At 44.4% G+C, this 25,127-nt stretch overlaps 1 protein-coding gene across 28 annotated transcripts in view; it reads right to left on the bottom strand.

Annotated features, from left to right (window-relative positions):
• ANK3 (ankyrin 3) overlaps window positions 1–25,127 on the bottom strand; it is a 1,678,649-nt gene that overhangs the window by 1,160,274 nt on the left and 493,248 nt on the right. For 2 of the 28 annotated variants that reach the window (XM_069240935.1, XM_069240943.1), the window contains exon 1: window positions 11,411–12,013. The exons of the other annotated variants lie outside the window; for them this stretch is intronic. In XM_069240935.1, the coding sequence (XP_069097036.1) occupies window positions 11,411–11,473 (63 nt within the window). In that variant the 5' untranslated portion in view covers window positions 11,474–12,013. Of the gene's footprint in view, window positions 1–11,410; window positions 12,014–25,127 lie in introns of those variants that run through there. 28 annotated transcript variants of the gene reach the window in all.

Here is a 25,127-nt window from a genome sequence, read left to right as displayed (position 1 = left end):
TGGGAGGCTATGTTACTTGCCTATCATCATTATAACCATGGTCTAGGGTGTTCCTGGCCACTCGAAGGCCACAATGTGGCTTCACACTTTAAATGGCTAACAATGAATTGGACTGAGAAGAATGACATATATAAAGCAGGTTCACTCAAGTGTTCATGCTTCACGTCCTTCTTTAGAAGGGAGAACAATAGATTCTAGCTACTTTAGAATATATATATTTTTATTTGTACAAAAATCTCTTATAGTAGATTATCTTGGCTGATAGCTAGGGTCCAGCAAAAAAACATGTAAACCATTAAATGTTAGGAATCTGATCAGGCACAAAGCAGCCGACTACACGTTGCCCTCACAAAAGGTAGCCTCTTACCAAATGGGGGATGTGAAGCGGAGATGATTCAAACATAACATAGCTGCCATTTTAAAAGCTGAAGTGTGAGGTCTGAATGTGTCTGAACACATACTGATTAGCAATATTTTGTGACTAGAGTCTGTACAAACCACTTGCCTCGAAGAGCCTTTTGAATGGGCAGAACACTGCACACACAGTTTGAAGCCTTAAAGATGGCTGAAGGGATTGTATGATTTTCCTGGACCCTCCATACGAAAGACTAGCATCAAACTGTGAGTTAGGGAACAGTATGAGACCAGTTGTGTCCAAGATAGGACTTGATCCACCTCAGATTTTCAGAACTTTTACACAACATACGTTTACATGTAACAAATATAAATGGTACTTATTTACATACTAGGTGGTTACCATGAAAACGTGGCATGAACCTGTTCCTTCTGAACCCGCCTTGGGTACCCCGACCCGTAGGGAATGATTCTTTGCTTACAGGAGCTTTTGTACTATTCTTAACAAGAGACACACCAAGGTGAGCTGTTTGCTATTCTGTTCCCGCTTAGCTGGGCAGTCTAGCTACCTAGCAATAGTCTTTAGATCTTTCAGCAACTTCCAGACCAACAATGAATTGTCTTACAACTCCAATCAAGGACACAGGGTCTCACTGGTTCTGATCATGTAGTCAAGGCATCTGCATACCCTTGGCAGCAAACTTCAATCCCGCAGATCATCTTGTAAATCATGAGGGCCGCACTAGTAACACAGTGGCTCTTTAACCAGGCCAGGCCACCTCTGATCAAGACAAGAAGCAACCAGTGACCGGTCCAAAAAAGGTCAAAATCAGTTAGGGTTGCTTATGCTTCAATCTGGAGGGGACCTGGCTTGGCAGTTCAGGCTGGGATTTTTTGGGAGAGTAGGACCCAGTTTTTTTCCCAAAAGGCCGGTCTCTGTGTAAAGTGGCACAGTGGGCAAAATGACATGGGTCCGAATAACTACCAGTGGCTAAGATTATTCCAAGTATTCCACCCATCACTTTTTTTTGCATTTGTACTTAAAAGCACTAGGCACCTGAGTGCCAATAAGTGGATAGATATTTCTCTTCTGCCTTGGCTCTGAAGCATTACTGACCCACTGCAAGGATTAATTAATTATCTCTTATCTGACACAACAAAAGGCTGGCCTCTGCAGAAGTGAAGAAAGAAACTTAACTGCACTTAATGTTTTTTTCTAGATATCACTATGTCAGATAAATTAGTAAGGGAAAACGCATAAAATTATTTGTCACATACGCGGCCTTTTGTAGATAATGATTAAAACATGTTTGCTCTAGAAATAATGCAGGGCGTGCTTGTTTTAGAAAGTATTAATTTGGAGCTGCCTCTGTTCAAATACAATGTTGCACGTTTTCAAGGTGGTAACAGTCGTTGGAGCATGACCTGCGTGTCGTACGTGTAACAAACTATCCATGAAACTTGAGTGCACTATACATGTTTTGGAGTTATACAGCTTCAGGCCCTTTTACTAAGGGGTGTCTTGTGACTAGTAGGAAACGTCCGTTTGTGCAACAGCACACAAGCCCTCATCCCAATGGACGTCCACGAAAATTCTGGCTGTCACGCTTCGGATTTGCAGGAGATGACGACCTACCGATTCAGAACCTCAGAATAACAGGAATGAGACCCATCAGACATGAACAATATATCTACATTCTGGAGGCAGCAGCCCTGTGTCTACACCGCATCATGTGCCTGCCAGCCAGCCACTACCCTGCACTAGCACTCAGTGTGAAGACAGCAGCACCTTCCTGCGCGGTGACCAACTCTGCCATTCATCCTATCGGAGTCTGGTAGCCTGCTATAGTGCGTAAGCCGTCTAAAGCTGTGGGAGCTTAAGTAGGTCAGGGCCAAGTGTGGCAGTCAGAGTAACAGCGCCGAGGAGGAGCAGACAGAATAAATGTACAAGTAGAGTGAGAGTGTGTGAGAGAAAGAGAGAGAGAGTGTGAGAGAGAGAGAGAGAGAGAGAGAGAGAGAGAGTATGTGTGTGTGACTGTGTGTGTGTGTGAGAGAGAGAGAGAGAGAGAGAGAGAGAGAGAGAGAGAGAGAGAGAGAGAGAGAGAGAGACTGACTGCTGTGGTGTACTGCCATGCTAGTAGCAACCTTCACTACTTGTATCTCCGACCTCCCATTTCATCCATAAGCTGCCCCTGGCATGTGCGGACCACCTATGGATGAAGGGACCAGGCCTCGATGTAATAAGTTAAGTCTTGGCAAATGTTGGCTATTTTTGTGTTATAGGGCCCTCCCACAGAATAATGGTGGGCATTCTTGGTATATTGTTGGCATACTTCGCCATTATAGACCACACCTCTTCCATAATGACTGTCATCATGGGCATAGTTAATGCATAACTGGCATTAAGGTACCCAACGGGCACAATGGTCGCTATTCACAAAAAAGTGAGGGCATCGTAAACAAGATGGTGGCCACAACCGTCATGAAGGTGAGTATGTCTGGCACGATTGTGTTCACGATGGCATAATAGTACTGATGATTTTTTACTGATATTTTAAGTACAGTTAGACAATGTAAAAAAACAATACATTGCTTTTTGAAACTCTCATTGACATAGCACATCAAATTGCATCTCAGGAAACATGTACAAGACCATGAATCTCCATCAGTATGAATTAGCGTATCCCCACCTAAGCAAACCAAACTTCACAATGGCTACTTAGAAGACCGAGCAATACGTGAGCTAGGAGACCCAAATCTTCTGGTGTTTCCAGAAGCAACTGCGATTCCCATATATTAGTGTCTCCAGTACACTACAATGATCCAGGCCCACCACCCATCTGCGCTGGCATGGACCTCAGATGAGCTACACTTGAGGCCCTGTGTGTTTTAGGTACAATCGGAGCTAAGCTGATGGTTTCAAGCTTCTGGAATATATTTAAAAGAGCAATGTGCAGAGTGAGGATTGCTGGCTCGTCTTACACCTCTGAAACGGTTTCGGCTACTCCATCTTAGAATATCCTGATGACCAGGCATCCACATACTGTATAGAAAGATGAATTCTCCATCTTCCTCCTGGCAGCAAAGAAAAAGTGGAAATGAGTCCCATTTCATGAGCCACCATCAGGATCGGGTGGCGTACCCTATGTAGGCAAACCTAAAAAGTGATATAATCGCTACTGTCCAAGAGTCCCATGAGCACTGACTAACACTCACTGTAGTCCAGAGGGTATCAGTGTTGTCATTAAGTGATGCCATTTGGTAAGTCATCAGTGATGTCATAAATTATGTATTAGAACATGTTATGAATGTTGTCATATGTTAGGTCATAAGCAGTGCATGGCGGGGTGCAAGTTTTAGTTAGCGCTCCTAACTAACTGGTGACTTTGTGTGCTTTTTAAGTTCAAAATGTTGATGATTGTCACTGACAAATTCAACTAGCTATAATGTTGCTTTAACCTTTGTTTTTTCAGTAACTTTCTAAGGTTTTTTTTTTTTTTAAATAAAAATCAGATCTTTTTATTATACATATCTATAATGCTACCTTAGCCTTTGGATTTTTCAGTGAATTTCTAGGGATTTTTTTTATGTAATGTAGTTTTTAATTATGATACATAAATCCAGCCCCCAACCAGGTCCTGCAGCCAACCTCATGCTCTGCATGGCTGAAGGTGAAGAGTCGGCACAAGACCTGAGCCTGAGGACCTCATCCTCAAAAAACAAAAAAATGGAGGGGGACCATGTGACCCCCTCCAATGGCAGATTTTGGTCAACGAGACCCCACCCGGTGGGTCACATATTTAAATAAAGGGGGCACATGGTCCACCTCCCTGAGCATTGTTAGGCTCTGGGGACCCCACCCCCCAGGGCCACCCTTTAAACCAAAAGGGAGTGGGAGCATGTGGCCCCACTCCTAGGGCCAGTTTGATCCCAGGAGAACCCATCCCTCAGGACCAGGTGACACGTTCAGCAGGAGAGGGGCAGGCAGCTCCCCTCCTCCCGCTTATTCCGGCCCGAGTACCCCATCCCTGGGACATGGTTTAATTTAATAGGGGGAGGGTGGCAAGCAGCCTCCCCTCCCCAGGCCGATTTCATAACTGGGGACCCCATCATCCAAGGCCTAGCTACATTTTACAGGGAAGAAGGACACACAGTCCCCATCCCGGGGCCAAATTTGTCCCCAGGGAGCCCATCCTCCAGAGTCTGGCACTGGTAAAGGTGCTTTCCCTGGTGTTCACCCAGGGCATCCACCATAGTGTCAATGGGGATCGCAGGGGAAGCTCCAAGGCAACCTTGGTCCCAGCTGGCTCGGGAGCCGGCATTGCTCCTGTCCACAGGGAGCAGCTATTATTGCTGCTACCTGCATGCTGGAGTGATATTTAAATCTGAGTCCCAAAACAGGCGTACACTCTGCTCCCAGTGGGTGGGAGTATTTTTGAAGCTGACTTGGTGTTTGCGCCCAGTTGGTGGGAGATTTGAAAATGCTCCCGTCAAGCGTGGGCAAAAAACGGTTTGCCTTCCCACGCCTCTGCGACAGGTAAACGGCTATGTCCCGGGGTTGGGCTGCCTAGGACATAGGTTGTTGCAAATTTGCATCTGCAATTAAAACAGATGTTTATTATCAGCAGCACAGCAATGCGGCCTTAAGGCAGGACAGCTCCCGTTTAACTGCAGTGCAGCCAGGTATTCCAAGATCAACATTCTCCTGGAATACAGAATGCACTACAAAACATAAGAGGGCATGTGCATGAAATGTATACTAATATATGCTCATAATACAACACAGGTGTTGAGCCGACCCTGAGGAATGGGCTGGCCATCCCTTCAAGAAATCAGCCCTGAAGGTTGGCTCCCCGGGGCCTCCGATGGTTTGGGGAGAGGGTACTGCGCATTCTCCTCCCCATAATTATTATGTTTGGCCCCAGGGTTGGGCTTCCTGAGGCCTCTGACTTGGAGCTGTGGCTTGGGGAGGGAAGCTGTGTGTCCCCTCTCCCCATAAAGAATGTGTTGGGCTGCGCTGGTGGGCTCCCCCCTGGAGGCTCAGGAAGGGGAGCCACGCATTCCTCTTCCCCATTTTGAATGCAGCCCCAGGAGTGGGCTCCCCGGGGCTTACAACTAATAATTGTGGCCTAGTCGCCATTTTGTTTTTTGTTTCGTTTTTTCTTGATCCCATGACCCATTAATAGGAAATATATATTTGGCACAGCTGAATTTCAAGTATCGCTGAACATGTTTCTCAAAAAGATATGTAAACATTGGGAATCAAGGATGAGTTCCCTTTAGTAATCCAGATTTAATCTACAGAAACGAGTCCTGTATGTACAGCACCGATTATTTGGGGTGCTCATGCTACAAGGAAATGTTCTCTGTAAGGGGTAACCGTAACACCTTATAGCAATGTCTGTGCTATGTTGAAAGGCTGAAATGAAATGTATCACAAATAAACTGCATTGAACAGGTATTGATCAATTTCAACCAATTCTAGCCAAGAAGAATGTGAGGTTGCCGGAAGCCCCATCTCGTCAATCAGCTCTAATAAACAGCAACAAAAGCAGCCCCCTTACTCAAGTTACGTAACAGTATCATAAGCATTTACAAATACGTATAACATCTCTCAGCCACAGCCACCAGAACCAGGGTGAGTGTGCTGAAGTCCATAGCATCCCAGGCTATGCCGCAACCTGTCTAGAACATATCCATCATTCTACGAAGAAAAGTCTTACTAGTACACACTGGTCTAGGACAAAAGTGGCAATGACTAGCTAGGCCAAGTGTTTCCATCTCCCCAAACGAGGGGTGATAAACCCACATGGTACAAAAGGTAAAGAACCTTTGGGTCATGTTTTAGTTGGAACTCTCATTCACCCTGAAGTAATCACAGTGAACAAGAGCTTACCTCTAAGAGAATTTGCTCGGAAACATACTTCATGCTATGCACTTTGACCACTGGATGGAGTTTAAATCAAAAGCGCATAACTGCTTAAAGTAAAGTACTGAAACAAGCATATTCAGGCCTATTCAAATATACCAGTTAAAAGTGCCACAGAAAACAGAGCTGGGTGTGCAGAGTCTGCTCAGTTGATAGTCTTTTAAATAAATCTACTGGTTTCTAATTGAATACAAGATTAAGTTCAAGTTGTCATGTAATGTTGAGCTATGCTAATAAATTGTAAATACAAGTGATATGCCAAAGGGTGTCCTGACGCTAAAAGACTGCAGTCTGAAAAACATACACTGCTAGTGGGAAGAACCAGATGTTACTATTTTTTGGAAAAGCCAGGTCTTCAGCAATTTCCTGATGTTCAGATGATTAAACTTGTTTTGCGTCCTATACAAAAGCCATCATTTAGAGGAAAGAAAAGCCCATCAAAATGTGGTGAGTCGTCTGTCAACAAAACTCGTGGTTCCCTGCTCTAAAGCTGTTGACAGTGGGGCCTACACTGGCTCAGCTGGCAAAACCCTTTAACCAATGGTCTGTCAGACATTGGGCAGTTGGTCAATATCCCTGCTAATTAGTCTGGATGTTCCAATGTACTTTTTTCCTGTTAAGGGCATCCAGGAAAAGTGTGGCGGTCTCTAATAGGAAAACAAAGAAGTTACGTCACACACATTGTGAGAAAACTCCCAGTGTATTAGTAAAATGTATTTTTTGTTTTTCAATAAAACTCCTGCTTTTGGGAGTCCGTTTTTGAAGTACAAAAAAAACTGTGTTGTGAAAGCTCATCAAACATGTACCCTCCACACAGAAAAGTTTCAATGCCTTCAAAAATCTTCCAAAATGCATGCATGAAATACCCCCACCAGCTATTGATTAATAATTCCTTAAAGAAACACAAACCAGTACATAAATGCTCTGTGTCAATGTATAATGCATTTACTGTCTGTTTACATCACTTTTAAGGTTCTTTACCTAATCTCCTTATCTAAAGCACATAAAGAATTGCTAGCACATATTATTCCTTATTTATCTGTGCAGAAAAACAACAACATATCTCCCTTGCCTGTGCAGAAAAAGAAATTGTTATTAACAACAATGACATATATCCCTTAATAAAAAATCTTAACTTTTCAATGTCCACATATACCATCAAAAGGTTTATACTAATGGATAAGTTCACTGCAGTTCAGAGTCTCTTCAATTACTCAAAATGATGTGCTACCCACGCACCAGTCTTTGGATTAGCTACTCTCTCTTGTGCCCATTAATATAAGAGGAATATAGTTCCACATGTATGTTCCCTTCTTCAGATGGTTTCTATTCAGTCCATTCAAGGTTTAATATTTCAAAGAGATTGTTGTTCCGTTCCCCCTTCCCCTATGTTTTGTCTATAGAAGAGAGTCTGTCTTATGGAGATAAACAAAAAGCTCTGATGATGACTTCACTTGAATGCACTTGCCCAGTACACATAGAGGTCGAAACGCGTTGGTTACCAAAGACAAGAGGAATGCCTAATGATTCCCTGACCTGCATTCAATGCATTTTGAAAGGATTAAGAGAAACCATCTGGAATCTGAAGAAGGGAACATACATTTGGAACTATATTCCTCTTGTATTAATGGGCACAGAAGATAGTAGCTAATCCAAAGACTGGTGCAGTGATAGAACATTATTTTGAGTAATTAATGTGACACTGAACACTGATGAATCACCCACTAGTATTTACGTTTTGATGGTATATGTGGATATTAAAAAGTTCCTTTTTTTATTGAGGGATATATGTCATTGTTGTGAATAATAATTTCTTTTTTTGCACAGCTGAGAGAGATGTGTCGTTTTTCTGCACAGATAAATAAGGAATAATATGTGCTGGCAATTCTTTGTGTTTTAGATAATGAGACTGCGTAAAGAACCTTAAAGTTGATGTAAATAGACAGTAAATTAATCATACATTGACACACGGTATTGATGTACTGGTTTGTGTTTCTTTAAGAAATTATTAATCAATAGCCAGTGGAGGTCTTTTCTGCATTCATTTAGTTTGACTTGTCCCTTTCCCACTTAGGCTCTATAGGACTACACCTCGTCATGTTTCTTCAAGATGATGTTGCCACAATGGTTCTGCTGAATTTGCGGAGATTTACACCTGCCTGACTTAGATGCCCAAGTAAAGAGATAGGACATTGTTCTTCTGTCCTGGCGGACAGACAGCTATACTCTAAATAATGACAAATGTCTTATTTGGCAAAGGCCTCTCATACTTTTGAAGTGTAACACCCTTCTACAGACAATAAAGAAACCACACTTCCAGCTGCACATCCACCATCAGCCTAGCTGCACTTGGACAGTTTAAATATGGAGAAAACCCATCAATATGGTACATGAACACCAGCTCCGAACTAACACTAAACTTCCACTGAGGTCTCAACAAATCTAAGTCACAATCAGGAAGGGGCTGAAGGCAGCACTAGGTACATAAGACTTTGGATTATAGAAACGGAACATCAAGACTCACCTCAACTGAGCACAGTTTACCAGAACAATTTACAAGTCATACCTTCAGCCTCATAGATTACAAAGTCCCTAGCCTCAGAGCGGGCTGATGGAAGTGTCCCTTAGCTCCATATGGGCTCCAAGACCTAAAGAAAAGCTTGACTTTTGTCAGCTGATACTTAACTAAACTAGCATACAATGGAAAATACACTTTTTGATGTAGGCGAGAAACAGATATCAGGGTACACGGCACCCTGATGCTCCAGATGTTCAACAACAACTTTGATATATTACTTCCATAGAGAACATTCTTCTCTACTACTAATTTTTTGAGGAAAATAACTCATAATGTATATCCATCCAAGAAGCTGAGCACAAAAAAAAATATCAAAAGCATTAAATTCATGTGCATCAATGATAAGAAGTAATTGGCTTCCAGCAACATAGAAAAAGGTACACAAGAATTGAAATTGCTGCCTCATTCCTCTGTATCCAGCATCCCTTTTCTCTGGCTTATCATGGCTTATCATAGTGCAAGCTGCTGAAAACGGGGGATTAACTACTGGAACACAAACAGCTTTGAGATGAAACCAGTAGATAAGAGGTTTCAGAAAGATGTGCCCTAAGATGTACTTCCAACAGCAAAAGAAAAGTGAAAACGATGTAAAAAAAACATGTTACACGAACAATAGGTGATTAAAGATGAATGACAGAAAATGTTGCTACTAAAAGTATTTGGGCATATTGACTGAAAAATGACAATATGCTCTTGGTTACTGTAGTTAATGGTTGAAGATTAGGAAAATAGCTGCTTGTGTTTTCAAGCATATTGTGAATGAGGGTTTGAGAGCAACATCCATGATGAATTATACCCATCAATTCAATGTAAGCATGTTCCTCCTTCTTTACACAGCATTCGCATGATCTGTAACAAGCCATAGCGGACACTAGGGAAGGCAGCCCACTGATTAAAATGTCTGGTGCTAACACAAAGACCCTCCCTAGTCAATATTGACATCCAAGCACAGTTCATAACTCCAAGCTAAATCAACAAAACCAATGTATCCTTGATTTAATGAGCCTTCAGACTGGAGGTAAATTGGTTTCTTTGTGCTTAACTGCTGCTCTGCGTGCAAGAAGGAGGACAATACTGCATCATGGGTCTACATCTTGTCTTCTCTTCGGGGTGGAGCTTCTGCGAGGTTTAGAATGCAGAGCTCACAATACATTGGTCTGGAAGACGCCCTTGTCTGCTCTAGCCTTATCTCTGACAGAACGCCATCCTGATGCAAGGATTATCTCACCAAGCTGTAAGAAGGAGGCAAATGTATGTGTGGTATTTCTATAGCATGAACCAGGCCACAAGGCAGCAGTGTGCTGTACAGGGCCAAAAGCAAGTATATAGTCAACAAGTGATAGGAGAGGTAGCTGAATTCTGGAGCAGAGTTTGTGTATGCATGTGTGAGGCACAGACATTAGAACAAAAATGATAAACTGATCCCAAACGTTATAAAAAATGATCCCTCTTGCCATCTACTTATCAGCAGTTCACTAACACTAATCCATAATAATATGGCAGCCGAAGCTGCATGGTGAAGAGAAAGGGACCTAATGCATGTAAGAACGATGCATAAGAACAGCATTTCAACATAGTTTTATCTCCGTCACGAGGTGTTTGTGAGAAGTAACCACCAGCCATTGAGCCAAAACAGTATGTATGTGAAAGACAAGCCCTGTACAAATGGAGGTTGGAACCCTGCTTTCGAATGGGCAAGTGAGGGTTCGCAGTGGGCACGAGTGGGGGTCTGAGGTATAGAGATGGTACCAGACTGAATAACTGCGGAGCCCCTAAGACACTGTCGAGCTGTGCACCCCCACTTTATGATGTGCGCAACTGGTCACTCTTTGGAAACAAAAAAAAATCCAGACACGCCATCTCCTTTTAAATATCAGGAAGTGTTCACCCACTAGTGTTCTGTATGCCCTGTCGCGCCTTTATTATTTATTTAAAATGGAAATACGTGTTTTAAATGCTGCTAGAGAATGGTTATTGAGCTGACACATCTCCATCCACCATTTACATATCAAGAGCCATTATCCAGGCAGTAGATAAACATGGAGCGGCAAAAGGACCGGTGGTATCGGGGGCACGGATGTGGAGTTGCTTCCCCCAGCCCTTCTGTAGGAACAAACGAAAAAACTGGAAAACACGTCGCGGCTTTAACGGAGAGACTATGGAAAGATAACACTGCAAGACATGCAACAGTCTCTGGAAATGTTTACATGACGATGCTGTCAAACGTATACAGATCATACGCACGTACAAATATACAGGGGATATACACGTCTTTCATCAAAGTAGGTTCACATGTTCACTTTGGACACATCTCACTAGCAGCATCGTGGAGGGATTTAACAGATTGTATTTCGCAAATGATGCAACGGTTTAGTAAAGCATCGGTGCTGAAACATCCAGCCATTCTGCCGGAGCGGACACGCCCCACGAGTTCTCAACATCAACAAAACCCTCGGGGTTCTAGCAAGTTCTCTCTTCCTCAAAGTCAGTCAGTCCCCAAACACATACAGAGCGCGCGAGCCAGTGTTGCGATCACATGTGTCCCTTACCTTTTTCCCTTTCTTCTTCCTGTGGGCGTGCTTGGCATGTTTCTCCTTCGCCTCCTCGCTCATTTTACAGGGTAAACGTGTGAAGCCGGGTCACTATCCGCCCAGTGTTCCAACATCCAAATCCGCAGTTAATATTCAAAAGCCCAAAAAATCCCAAATCGGCGCCCCCGGGACAGGGCGCTGTTCACACCCAGCCCGGATCAGAAAGAAATTGTTGCGCCTGCTCGCTCTTCCCCCTTCCAGTCGGCGCTGCGAATGCTCCTCGTCTGGCTAGGACGTGGCCAGTAATTTCATCTTTTTGCACTTTCCAATGGAACTTCTGCTCGCCCGTGGCGCGAGAGCCGCCTCCCCTGCGCGTCAGCGGTGTCGATGAGGCGCTCCCAGAAGCGCGCCCAGCCTCAGCCCGGCGCTGACAGGTCTCAGGAGCGCCCACCGCGCGTGATTTGCTGCTTCGCGCAGACGGGGAGCGGCGTCTGCACCGCGCCGAGAGCAGCCCGTGCACAATAGCACCGAGTGTGCCGAGCGCACCGGGGCATGCCAGAGGGAGCGGAGACCGAGCACCCGATCACGTTACCAGCCCCACACGGCTGTTATACACAATGCGAAGCCAAAGGCGCTCCTTAAGCGGGTGGCACGACACAGCCTCGCGTCGCCCCGTAGGTGGTGACATCAATAAAGGAGTCTGCCAGCGCTGGGCTCGCACCCACAAACCCGTGCCCGGCTGAGACAAAGCAATAATGCATCACTCCCGAGTTCAGAGAAGTCCGCTTTCCATTTTAAAACAAGGAGTGGCGTAGCAAGTGTGCCATGGCCCGGGGTGAGAAAGCAAAAAAGGCCCTTCTGTCCCCTCTTTGGGTGTGAAAGAGAACCAGAAATTAAAATGAAGTGGGCCCGGTGCCCATGCACTTGATGTACTACTGATAGCCAACCCACCAAGTAGAAAGCAAAAAGCTCCCTTGACTTAATATGCGCACCAGCCTATGCAGGGTTAAATAACCTGCCGCCCTCTGACCTAATATGGCGCACACTAGCATGAACGTCAGTGGACCAAAATGCCAGGGGTAGCGGGAGGGACATCTCACCTTAACCTTTACTTTCACTTATACATGCATCCTGAAAACCCATATCCTCTACCAGCGTCTACCGCTCCCTTTGCCTCCGTTCCCACCGCTCTTTTTGACATATGTTGTCTCCAAGATTACCATCTCACCAAAGCTCAGTGCCGAGGAGTAACATCGAGTGGTTACTGGGAGCCTCCACCGGTAATGAATAGAACAGGGAATGGGACTGAGGCATGGCAAGGACTCGGCTAGAGCTCTGGGAGCATGTTCTGCCATGACTGTGTCCCTGTGATCGAGCGCAGAACAAGGCGGGCAGCTGAAGTGCTTTACTAAGATCTTTTTCATGTCCATTCTTCAAGACTCTGCCATCTCTTAAGGATTGTCTTTCTGTTCTATTGCAGTTGCAGCTGCTAGGCTGGAGCTCCCTGGGCCTAGGCTGCTAGGCTGACCCATTGCAACAAGCTAGCGCAGGCTTAATTTTGTCCCAGTTGAAGTACTCACGGTCTGTCTGCCTTGTCTATGACAAACACATCATAGACAGCATCCAGCATCCAGGACCTGCAGCTCAACGTGCCAGGGGGGCTTTATGGAACGGGCCAGCTCAACATGAGCAACCTTTCAAACCGCAATGCAGAATAGCACCCTTTAATAGGACGCAGGTGAGAAGCACCTCACCAGAATCAGCGTCACAGTCACACACAAGCAGTTAGTGAATGGATCTACTCCTATGACTACTAAGAAATACTGAGGGTCAATTTAGTGAGTCATCGAAAACATACATTTCCAATTCCATTTTAGGACCCTGCCAGAACAATGAGAGAGTAGGCATAAGAGATCTGCAAGCCAGTTGTGAAAGAGGTCATACCTTTGAACAATACAAACCACCCACACAGAACATAACACAGAAGGCACCCTGGCACTAAATCATTCCCCAGTGAGCAGGTTGGCACCTAAAACAATTCATTTTGCTCCTCCTTTACCGAAACGCCGGACTGCAGGTCCCAAAACACAATTTCAAGATACTTCGAGCATAGCTGTGGTAAAGTTTTAAAATACATCACACTGACAGGCTATCTAATTTGAAACAAACCACAGCTGTGCAATGCTGCTGACACAGAGATAAAAAAGTGAAACAAGGTGCGCTGGACCAAAGTATTATGCAACCCTCTTACCAGCCAATAAGCTGCAGTTTATCATGTTTACTTTTAAGCACTATTGATGGAACCCGCAATGACACCCTTCAGCAGCATGCCATCAGATGCTCTACAAATCGCCACACAACACCAAATCAGAGAATGCTGCACCTAGTGAAATAACACAGCACACACAATAGTGATAGTATTAGCACACAAGTACATTAGGTTGGTAATGCACAGAAATAAAAGCATAGGTCTTCCAAAGTTATTAATATTCACCATATGGCTTATATTACACAGGAGCTTTCCTCCTGGAAGAACTAAGGTTTTCCAGAATACTCTAACTTCACTTAGCAACACAATACAGGGAGTGCAGAATTATTAGGCAAATTAGTATTTTGACCACATCATCCTCTTTATGCATGTTGTCTTACTCCAAGCTGTATAGGCTCGGAAGCCTACTACCAATTAAGCATATTAGGTGATGTGCATCTCTGTAATGAGAAGGGGTGTGATCTAATGACATCAACACCCTATATCAGGTGTGCATAATTATTAGGCAACTTCCTTTCCTTTGGCAAAATGGGTCAAAAGAAGGACTTGACAGGCTCAGAAAAGTCAAAAATAGTGAGATATCTTGCAGAGGGATGCAGCACTCTTAAAATTGCAAAGCTTCTGAAGCGTGATTATCGAACAATCAAGCGTTTCATTCAAAATAGTCAACAGGGTCGCAAGAAGCATGTGGAAAAACCAAGGCGCAAAATAACTGCCCATGAACTGAGAAAAGTCAAGCGTGCAGCTGCCACAATGCCACTTGCCACCAGTTTGGCCATATTTCAGAGCTGCAACATCACTGGAGTGCCCAAAAGCACAAGGTGTGCAATACTCAGAGACATGGCCAAGGTAAGAAAGGCTGAAAGACGACCACCACTGAACAAGACACACAAGCTGAAACGTCAAGACTGGGCCAAGAAATATCTCAAGACTGATTTTCCTAAGGTTTTATGGACTGATGAAATGAGAGGGAGTCTTGATGGGCCAGATGGATGGGTCCGTGGCTGGATTGGTAAAGGGCAGAGAGCTCCAGTCCGACTCAGATGCCAGCAAGGTGGAGGTGGAGTACTGGTTTGGGCTGGTATCATCAAAGATGAGCTTGTGGGGCCTTTTCGGGTTGAGGATGGAGTCAAGCTCAACTCCCAGTCCTACTGCCAGTTCCTGGAAGACACCTTCTTCAAGCAGTGGTACAGGAAGAAGTCTGCATCCTTCAAGAAAAACATGATTTTCATGCAGGACAATGCTCCATCACACGCGTCCAAGTACTCCACAGCGTGGCTGGCAAGAAAGGGTATAAAAGAAGGAAATCTAATGACATGGCCTCCTTGTTCACCTGATCTGAACCCCAGTGAGAACCTGTGGTCCATCATCAAATGTGAGATTTACAAGGAGGGAAAACAGTACACCTCTCTGAACAGTGTCTGGGAGGCTGTGGTTGCTGCTGCACGCAATGTTGATGGTGAACAGATCAAAACACTGACAGAATCCATGGATGGCAGGCTTTTGAGTGTCCTTGCAAAGAAAGGTGGCTATATTGGTCACTGATTTGTTTTTGTTTTGTTTTTGAATGTCAGAAATGTATATTTGTGAATGTTGAGATGTTATATTGGTTTCACTGGTAATAATAAATAATTGAAATGGGTATATATTTGTTTTTTGTTAAGTTGCCTAATAATTATGCACAGTAATAGTCACCTGCACACACAGATATCCCCCTAACATAGCTAAAACTAAAAACAAACTAAAAACTACTTCCAAAAATATTCAGCTTTGATATTTATGAGTTTTTTGGGTTCATTGAGAACATGGTTGTTGTTCAATAATAAAATTAATCCTCAAAAATACAACTTGCCTAATAATTCTGCACTCCCTGTATATTAAGGTTTAAAATACTGATATAGTCCCTCACACAAATTAAATTATAACTGTTGTTCATAAAAGAAACTGGGCATCCCCTACTGAAAGAAAGAACCTCCTCCCCAGCAAGGCGAACGAACACAGTGGTCACATGGAGGTCAGCAGGGAAATCCCCTTAGGCCTGGGAACTTTTGTAGGCGTAGTTTATGGTATCAGATGGCTCTGATTTGGTCACAGGATCAGTTACAGACCCAAGAGTAGGGCTCTGTTGGGCATTCTTAGTATCTGTTGTCTTCTAAATTAATTTTCAGTGACCAGATTGTATTCTGTGTGAAGGAGTTTTCCGATTTGGGTTTTGTTGTGGTGATCATCTACTGATATACTCTAACAAGTTCCAGGGAGGGTCAGGAGGGAACATGTCAGCGTTTCTAAAATAGTTAAACTACAGCGGTTATGTTTCCTAACACCAACAACAGTTTAGAAGCTGCTTACAGAAATAATGGCAGAGTTTACTTTTATGGTTAAACAGAGACCATTAGAGTGGTCTCTTTTCAGTTAGCTTTCTGTAAGAAAGACTCAGTGTTCTAGAAGTCCTCTTGGGTGTTAAGAAGTTACCATTATTCGACAGTGACCGAATTCATATATACCAATGATCAGGGGTGGCTCCTCCATAAGGGCAGAGGAGCGTCACCCCCCTTGCCAGCAGCAGAAGCTGCAACCTTTCAACACAAAGGGATAATAAACTATTTTTATTATCCCTTCGTGGTGAAAGGGGCGGGGCATTAGGGATGAGAGCCTCAGAGGGGACTGCACAGAGCCATCCCCTCAGAGCGCATGTGTGCTTGGACGGCCGTCTCGGGCCGACCAAACACACATGCGCAGAGGGCTCTCTCCTGCCCACAGTTGCCGGGCTGGAGAGAGCCTGCACAGGCTCCCAGTCTGCCTGGGAGCACCCTGGCTGGGTGCTCCCAGCCAATCCTGACACTGCTTTGAGCAGCGTCAGGATTGGCTGCACGGCAGGCTGGGAGCCTGTGCCTGAAGCTGTAACAATGAGGAACAGACAAGTGGCGCCTACGGAGAAGGTACAATTATTTTCCTTATTCCTTTATTTTCTTGTAATTAAATGACCCCGTGCACTGCTTCCACCCCTTTAAATAGGACCTAACCACGACTGCCAATGATTGCTTGAAAGTTTTCATCACTTCTGGATCCTCTCACTTTCTATTGTAGTACTAAGTATCTATGAATACCCTTACGCGTGGCTGAACCTTATGTAGCAATTTCTCTAGTTTAGATTGTAAACAGGTCCTTATGTTTGAAAACCCTGCAAGGATCGAACTTACCAGTTAAGGTGTAAGGCTCGGCTTTGTGTTTCCCCGAGTCTGGAAAATAGTTCTCAAGAGCCACCTTAAAGTACCTTGTTCCTTAAAATTCACTCTTTGATTAGCAATGAGCTGTGGGGAGGGCAATGTGTTCTAATGGACCACGCCCAAAAAGATTCATTCTCCTTCCCACGTGGAAAGGAAACCTCATATGACACAAAGGAAGTCAGGAAACTAAGATCCACACAGGACAGGTGCTGCATGCAAAGAAATAAGGATCGCAGCTGTAACTGTGAGCCGGGAATGCCTGAAACCTCAGGGCTCCCTGGAAAGGCAGGTAGGATGCCAATGACTCCGGACAAAGAAAGAATAACTTGATCAGGGTTCTTAGAGGGTACAGGTGGGGGACCGCATCGATACCCACAAACAAAAAACAGTTCACACTGGTTTTCCCTCTATGATCCACTGCTTAGAGCAACATACTTTATGTTCACAGTAAACAAATCAGACTGAAACCTTCCTGCGATAGAGAATATAACAATTCTCAGGCCGTATTTATTCACAACCATATAAACACGACATAAAAAACATCATCATATGTACAGTATTTCTTTTCATCCTTAAATTTCCATAATTATTTACAATATGCATCTCAAATCTTAAAAAGGAGTCATGGTTGTCCACCCACCAGGCACCTGTGGCATCGTCTGTAAACTGGGGGCCGTGTTACCCCCAAAACCAATTACGCTTCACAAGGCGAGACTCACCTGCCCACTCAAGATAGAGGGGGCGCGGGCCAGCATGAAAACTGTCCCCCAATCCAACCATGCCAGAGCCAACCCTAAGCAAGGGATCCCCCCTGGCACCCAATGGGAATGATACTGGGCAACCGGGCCATACCTTGGTCCCATGGCGCAGTCTCATCCCCCCAAATTAAAAAATTCCAGGGCCATGTAATGGAGTACCGTGGGGGGAGCTATGGACATTCGCAGTAGCGGTCGTCCCAAGCCCCTTTCCTAAACCCACAGCACCGCCACCCTGGTTTGAGCCAAAAAGCTCATGATACAGTCTTGAGTTCGCCTGCACTAGTATTCTTGATGCCAAGGTTATCCACCTGTTTTGTGCCAAAACAGGACTCCTTCCCTCCTAAGGTCTTCATAATCCTGCTATTCTTTGGGGATGGGTGGGCGGGAAAGAATTCCTCCAGTCCTCTGGAGGAGTGCGTCGATCGTCAGGGGCAGCCCAGGGTCAAGAAAACAACCTGACCCTAGAGGGACTTGAGTCCCCCTTTTAACTAACTCGGGCTGCCCCTGCCGATTACCTGGGAGCCCCCACCACACCCCCTCCAGCCAATCGGCTCACCCCTCGGGGTGAGCGCGATTTTCAAAAATTTCGCGGCAGCCACAGTTGGGCTGCCGGCCGAAACCGGTCCTATCCGGCCCGCACCTGTATTGGGGGCGCGCTATGCCGTGGTGCGCGCCCCCTGCCCAAATGTGGTGGCTGGCTTGATGAAGCAAAATGAAGGGTGTACTCGATTATGGATGTGGGGAGTTGTTGCCTTGGGGACAGGTCCTGAAAACTGAGCTTAATGCAGTGGTTTCTCTGCATACAATGGTCACAGCCACAGGAATTATGTGATTGTGCGGCTGCAGTGATTTTTGTGTAATTATAGGTTTGCGCATTTGCCACATAATCCATCATCTGCTGCATAATCTCAGATCTGCAGATTTCAACAAAAATGTTTCTAAATCAAACAGTTCAAAAGTTACTACGAGTGAAAGTGCGATGACAGGTGTTGCCCTGCAGTGGAAGGCCCTTTGCAAAGCTGGACTGGTCACCTTTCTGTTGCTTATTGCTGCAGCTGGGGGTTAAATTGGTACTAATGAGTTGCAACCAATGCCCAGGAGTGTTACCAAGTTTAAAAATGACGTAATAAGTAATACTGTTAAAAAATGTGCTTCATTATGCAGCTTAATTTGACTTCTCTTGCTGCATAATTTACTCAACCACGTTGCATAATATGGACCTCTCCTGCCACACCATTCCAGTGGCCCTGACAATAATGTAATGCAGAATGGGGGGGCTACCTGTAGAATGGGACTTCCCTCACCACGAATCTCCCACATCCCTTAGTTATTTATAGAGCGGAGGCCAGTGCTTAATTTGAGCTGGTGGTTTCCGGTGCAGGACACCTGCACTTATTTTTGAGGGCCAGCACTTATTGTTCTGCCTCAAGCATTTACTGCACGCAAAAGACACATATGGGAAAGATGAAGGACGAGAAAAACGAAAAAGCGTCACAAAAGGAGAAAGTAGAAAGATGCAAGAGTAAGGTGAAGGGTCAGGGGGTGGCTTTAAGTGGATTGAAGAGGCCCAGGTTGGCTTCAGGATTACACTGCCTCAGTATTCTGTGCTGGCACATTTATTTGCAGCAGCCGCGTTTTTAAGAGGAGGGCTTTGGGTACCGGCACGTTTTTTTTTAAAAATTAGGCACAGGCTGAGGCTGTATGGGGCCCCCTGCTTCCCTGTGCAGCAGTGTCTGCAGCGACCTACATTATGCCCTGGGTGTGTTGGGTTCAGGTTCCTCAGACGACTAAGGGTCGTGGAGATGAGAAGGGAGCCTCTTGTGTAGTGTGAACGGCACCCACAGGAGTGCAGTACTGCATTCCCGCCATTCAAATCTTTGCATTTGCAAAAATACAAGCACGGTATATAAGGCATACTGTTTCCCAGTCTTCTGTGAAAGTTTTACTAAAGTTAGCAAATTTCACGTTCACAAATCACTACTATCGCCAGCCATCGTTATACAAGTCAAGCACGAGGATGAAAATGCTTTCTTTCTTGCATTCCACAGTCCAACGTGCACGGGCTGGAGTTGGATTTAGCTACACAGTGCGTGTGCCCATGTATACAATATGGTGTACGTGTTATTACTATTCTTGCGGAGATATAACATCCAGAAATGTGTCTTCAATCAATCAGACATTCCAGAGAGGAGGCACGGTTGGTGCCCTTCTATCACTGCTCATGCAGCAGGCCCCCCAGAGTAGTGTCGCCGAGGAGTCCTCTGTATCTCCACCAAAACAATGGAAACCAGGAAGGACCTCAAAGTAGCAGAAAAGGACCAATCCAAGGTCATGTGCTCCAAGTACTCTCTCCCTCTGAGGGAAGTAGGGCTGGACTAAGAGGCTAGATCAGAAATTCAGCACTTAAACAAGCACTGGCAAAGCCAATAGGTCTATTCTTTGGGACTTATTGACATTGTCTTTTGGCGGTGCTCTACAGCATCTGGCTTTTTCCCAGTGCAACACTGTCAAAATAATTAAAATTAAAAAAAGCACAATGATGCAATTGCAGGTGGTCTCTTCACTCCACTGGCACGTGCATGCACGTGTGAATGTGTCAGAATGCATGAACACCAGAAGAATGACAAAAGCGATAAGTAAGTGAATATTTTCTGAGGAAGAGGCTATTGGATAGGGAGCTTGTGGCTCTACAAAAGCATTGGGCCGAGGATGCGTGCTGTTAAAAACCACCCAATTCATGAAGCCCTACCTCACCACTGTAACTTCTAACTACGATTGGTACCTGTTAGGTTCAAGTTGTAACCACAGCTGCTCGCATCTCCTCAGGGGTGGCAGGATGCCCACTTATTAGCACCCTTTTTTTGCGACCAGGACACAATGCATTTCGTTATGTTTTGTAGCTGTTTTAAAGTTCCAAGGAAAGTTTATACTGTCCTCCTTTTAAAAGCCAATCAATTTGAACAAGTTCGACATGCTCTTTTGTTTTTGCAATTGCTTGCTGCTGACATAATTTTTAATGTTGCTGGTTTTTTAAAGGCTGCCTTGAGATTTAGGAACTCAATGGCCAACTGAATATAGCGAGGAGAGGCCAGTATAGAGTCCTTCCCTTTGCAAGTCTGTTTTAAATGATTTTGCAGGTTTATATGCATTTAATGTAATACTGTACAGACTGTGATGCTTTTATGGTTTTTATGTTAGCCAAATAAAGCGTATTTGATTTGACACAAGCCCTATTTCTTTAATTTTTTATTTACAGATCCAAGATGGTGGACGACAACCTGCCTTGGAAAATAAAAAAATTAAGATTTTATTTTAGCGCAAATTTAAACAGAAAAAAACAGGACCACAGGAGTTATATAGGAGTAACGGAGGAGCACATTGGAGGAAGAGGAAAAAAAACATCCTGAAGAGGAAAAAAGCAAGACATCGCAGGGAGAAGGACACATGAAGAGATGAACACTTAGTGCAGAGAGGGAAGAACAAGGAGCACAGGTTCATGCAGGGAGAACCACATGAGAGAGAGAAGCACACAAAAGTTGTCAGCAACAAGAGGAGCAGAGAGAAGCAAACAAGGCGTAGAAACACATGAAGGCGATAACATGGAACTAGATGGGGCACGGGAGAAGGACATGAGAGAGAAACACAGAGCACAGGGAGTGGGCATTTGGGACAGAACACAGGGGAGAGAAGGAGAAAGTTGGAAAATACATGCACTGTTATACCAAAAAGAAAAAATGTTCCCTAAAAGTGAGCAATAGACAGATAAAATCCAGTCAATCAGAGAAAAGGAGAAGATGCTATGCTTCAAGAGAGGAACAAACACATGATGTGCAAGCTGGGACAACTAAAGTAATTGGATAAGAGGCAAGCATACGAGAGTGATAATAAAACCAGCAAATGGCAAGCAATGGGTGGGCTGTAAGCCCTTGTATGTTTTTGGTAATCTCACTACAGGTCTTTCACAGCCTGATACCTTGCGATGCCTGGCAGGGGCGACCTAAAAACACTTCCAAGATCTGTGAATCCTGAACTCACGAGTTAAAATACTGGCAATGCCAACTCAGACCCTGATTCGTCTAACCTCGAGAAATGTAGTAGTCTTAGTACGGAAGAATGACTATGGACACTGAATAATAAAAATACATCTTAAACAGGAAACACAACAAGAAGTAAGACATGTAAGCACAAGACCTGGAACATAAGGAATTGAAACAAACAAGTTTTACCTCTACAGCAAGAGCATTTGTCACCAATGCAGGGGCAACTAAGCAGAAGTGTGCATCAAAAGGAATAGAAAATGTATACACACGGTTTGGGAGAGGTTTAATACTGAAGTAGCAAGTGACGTTGCCAGAATGTGGATTTACGATACCCAGTGTTGGGGTAGTTGAGCAAACCACAAGGTTATGTTAGCACAAAAACACCAGTGAAGGAGTCCTTTTCTTTCATTGGTACCACAGCGTCTGTTCCCTCGCCCTGACTGCGAGAAATTAACATCTGACAAGTAGCAACTAGGTGACCTAACCCACACTATGTGAGGTGGCAACAACTGCACTTCCTGCTGTATGTATAAGATGGCCTTTGAGCAATCACAATATATTTGCAATCTAATTGTGCTGACGCCAGACATTAGCTGCAACTAGCATGCCACTGTGAAAAGAACACCACCCTTAGAAATATGGAGAGATTGGAAGATAAATCTAAGGCTATGGTTAGCAGTGGAGCGGACAGGGGAGTGAATTCATTGCACTTGGTAAATACCGCAGGGTATTTACTGTATATGTCAAATTCAAAGTATTCCTCGTTACAATCAGGAATATTATGCAAAATGTGATCTTTCTGTAACCAATTCCGCATTTATCAGAATTCCTCTTCTATTTTTCCCCAGTACATTTCAGCACGTTTGACCCACTAAAATTCACTTGTGAGGGGTTTAGTCCTTACAAAGCCACTCATTCAGATACCACTTCGCAAACCAGAGTTTGCACTGGCATTGGAATATAATGGCCCAGTCAGAATGTAATAAAAAAAATGGAAGGACTGGTCAGTTCCAGTTACCTTCTGATAACTACCGCTATGTCCCAGGGCAGCTTCTCCGCCAAGACGGAGGAGCGTCACCCCGTTGGATTTTCAAAAAAGGAAACACGCTATGTTATCAACATTTTATTATTCCTTGGAGTAAGGGGCGGGGCCGGAGGAAGGGTTTTGCACCACAATATGCACATGTCTCTTTGGCTGGCCGTGTTCGGATGGCCAAGCAGACATGCTCACTTTGCATGTTCTCTACAAAGCTGTATTGCACAGCTAAGTGGAGAACATGCCTAGGCTCCCACTCCCAGTCTGAGCGGCGAAGCAGGCTGCTCAGACCAATCACAATGCCCTGTCATGCTGGTGACGGCAGTGTCGTGATCGGCTGGGAGCCTGTGTGCATCCGGGAACAGGAAGAGGATGGAGGGGAAACAAACACGTCTCTCCTCAAAGGTAAGTGTTTTTTATATATATATATATATTTTTGGACTCCCCCTACATCCTGTCACACCTGACCCGCCACCCCCGTTCAGTGGCAGCCATCACTGCTGTGTCCATTCTTCGTCACTGTAGTTCTTACAGCAAAAGATGTTCTTTGCTCAGCTTCCTACAAGACAAAAGCTGTCCTGTTTTAGAAATCTAACAAGTAAGGACTATCCCAATCTATGAGAAACTCGTTTTTCATAGTTCTGCAGAGAAAAAGTAAGAATCTGGAGGACAAAACTCCAATCTGGTAAAAGGACTGTGAAAATGTACTTTAATAGTTCTCTTTTAAAGGCAAAAATCTGCAAAATCCATTAAACAGGACCTCCAATACTAACTTGCACACTGATCATTTTTTTCTTTCATTTAATTGACATATTTGGGATATCTTACCCCTGACGCACATATTCATTTTCAGATTTTTTTTTGTTATTAGTGTTCGGTCCCAATGCATTCGAATAAACTGCTCCTCAGCACCTTCTTGTGTGCCCTTCGTCCAAGGGCTCTATCCTCCCGACACACACCATTTCTGTGGCGCCAAATATCAAGATCTCTGATCCCCACTCAGATCTCTCTATTCACGCTGCCTGAGAAACCCAGCAGACGACTTTTAGGTCTCGTCTAACATTTTTTGCTGTGTGATAGGCAAAAAAAAAAATCTTGTTCTGTTCCGAAAATGAACAACGGGCTTAGAGCTCCTCTACTCCTTACCACTGGTTGGCTTTATTGTCATTCTCATTTGTTTGTTTGCCTTTCACTTATTGTACTTTTCCTTCCCTTGGAGCAATGCCTCTTTAAAATTCTTACGATAGTCTGACTTGCATCCTTCCACTGCTCACATTTAAGAGCAAGCAGTGGCAAAGGCAATTGTTCTCGGTGATGCGAGCGATATTGGCTTTGTCAATGTCTTTTAGCAACCAAAAATGTTTGCTTACGATGACACGTGTCTGTCCCTGCGCATGTTGTCACCTCCTGTCAACAGCGATTCAATAAACAGGATTAGCCCTGACCTGCTCTGTGATATTAAAGCCAATGCTCCCTGCCCCCAGCAGTCCTCTGGGAGTGCCCCCTCATGAGCTCTTGCCTTGAAAACATACCCACAACACGAAAAACAAAATAGATGTGACCTCAGCGGTGAATCCTTGTTCCACCAATTAAGCAATTATCAGTTTTGCAAGAACTTACAAGGGTCTAAGAATGGTGCTTTGAAGCGGACCTCAAGTGGTCCTCTACAAATCACAATAATGATTGACCACATGCTCTTGCGGGGCTTTTCCAAGAAAGAGTCCCAATTTCTGGATGTTTTGTCAGATCACTTTGCACTTTCAAAATGAAGAGTTAGGTCCATCTACGTGCAGTAATCAGTGTTCAGCATAACCACCTAAGTCTCACTTTGAAGTCAGAAAATGAAAACAAACAGGTGCCTGAGAAAACAATGTCTGTCATTTGACCTCGTCACAGCAAATCTGTTTCACTTCTGGGAGTAAAGAGGGAGCTGTATAACTCACTGGCGTGCCATTGCTGAAATAAATGTGATATTACACGGTGCAACTACACATGTACTATCTGGGCTTCCAACCTACCTGCTTGCGTGCGTATTTTAATAATCTGTTGCTCTGATGGCGTTGCAGTCATGGGGGTGTGGGAGGAGTAAATGGACAGATAGTGATTGGGGGTAGCAAAGATGATAAGAACATTATTTACAGACCTGTTCACAGAAACAGTGCACCAACATAGAGAGAAACAAGGGTGGAATCCCAGCCTTCCGATGCGTCCGTTGTTCGGACAACTTTGCAGTCATGGGGGCGTGGGAGGAGCAAGCAGGAAGATAATGATTGGGGGACGGGATAGGAAACAAGATAAGAATATTATTTAAAGGCCTGTTTACAGAAACAGCGCTTGGCGCTGGGAGCAAGTGAAAACACTAGTGCTCCTCAGGAGGGCTTCTAAACCAAAAAAAAATATGTTAC

This window comes from Pleurodeles waltl, chromosome 6 (assembly GCF_031143425.1).
Source record: "Pleurodeles waltl isolate 20211129_DDA chromosome 6, aPleWal1.hap1.20221129, whole genome shotgun sequence".
NCBI classification, from domain to species: Eukaryota; Metazoa; Chordata; class Amphibia; order Caudata; family Salamandridae; genus Pleurodeles; species Pleurodeles waltl.
Note: the sequence above shows the minus strand (reverse complement) of the source record. Positions and strands in the feature narration are given on the sequence as shown.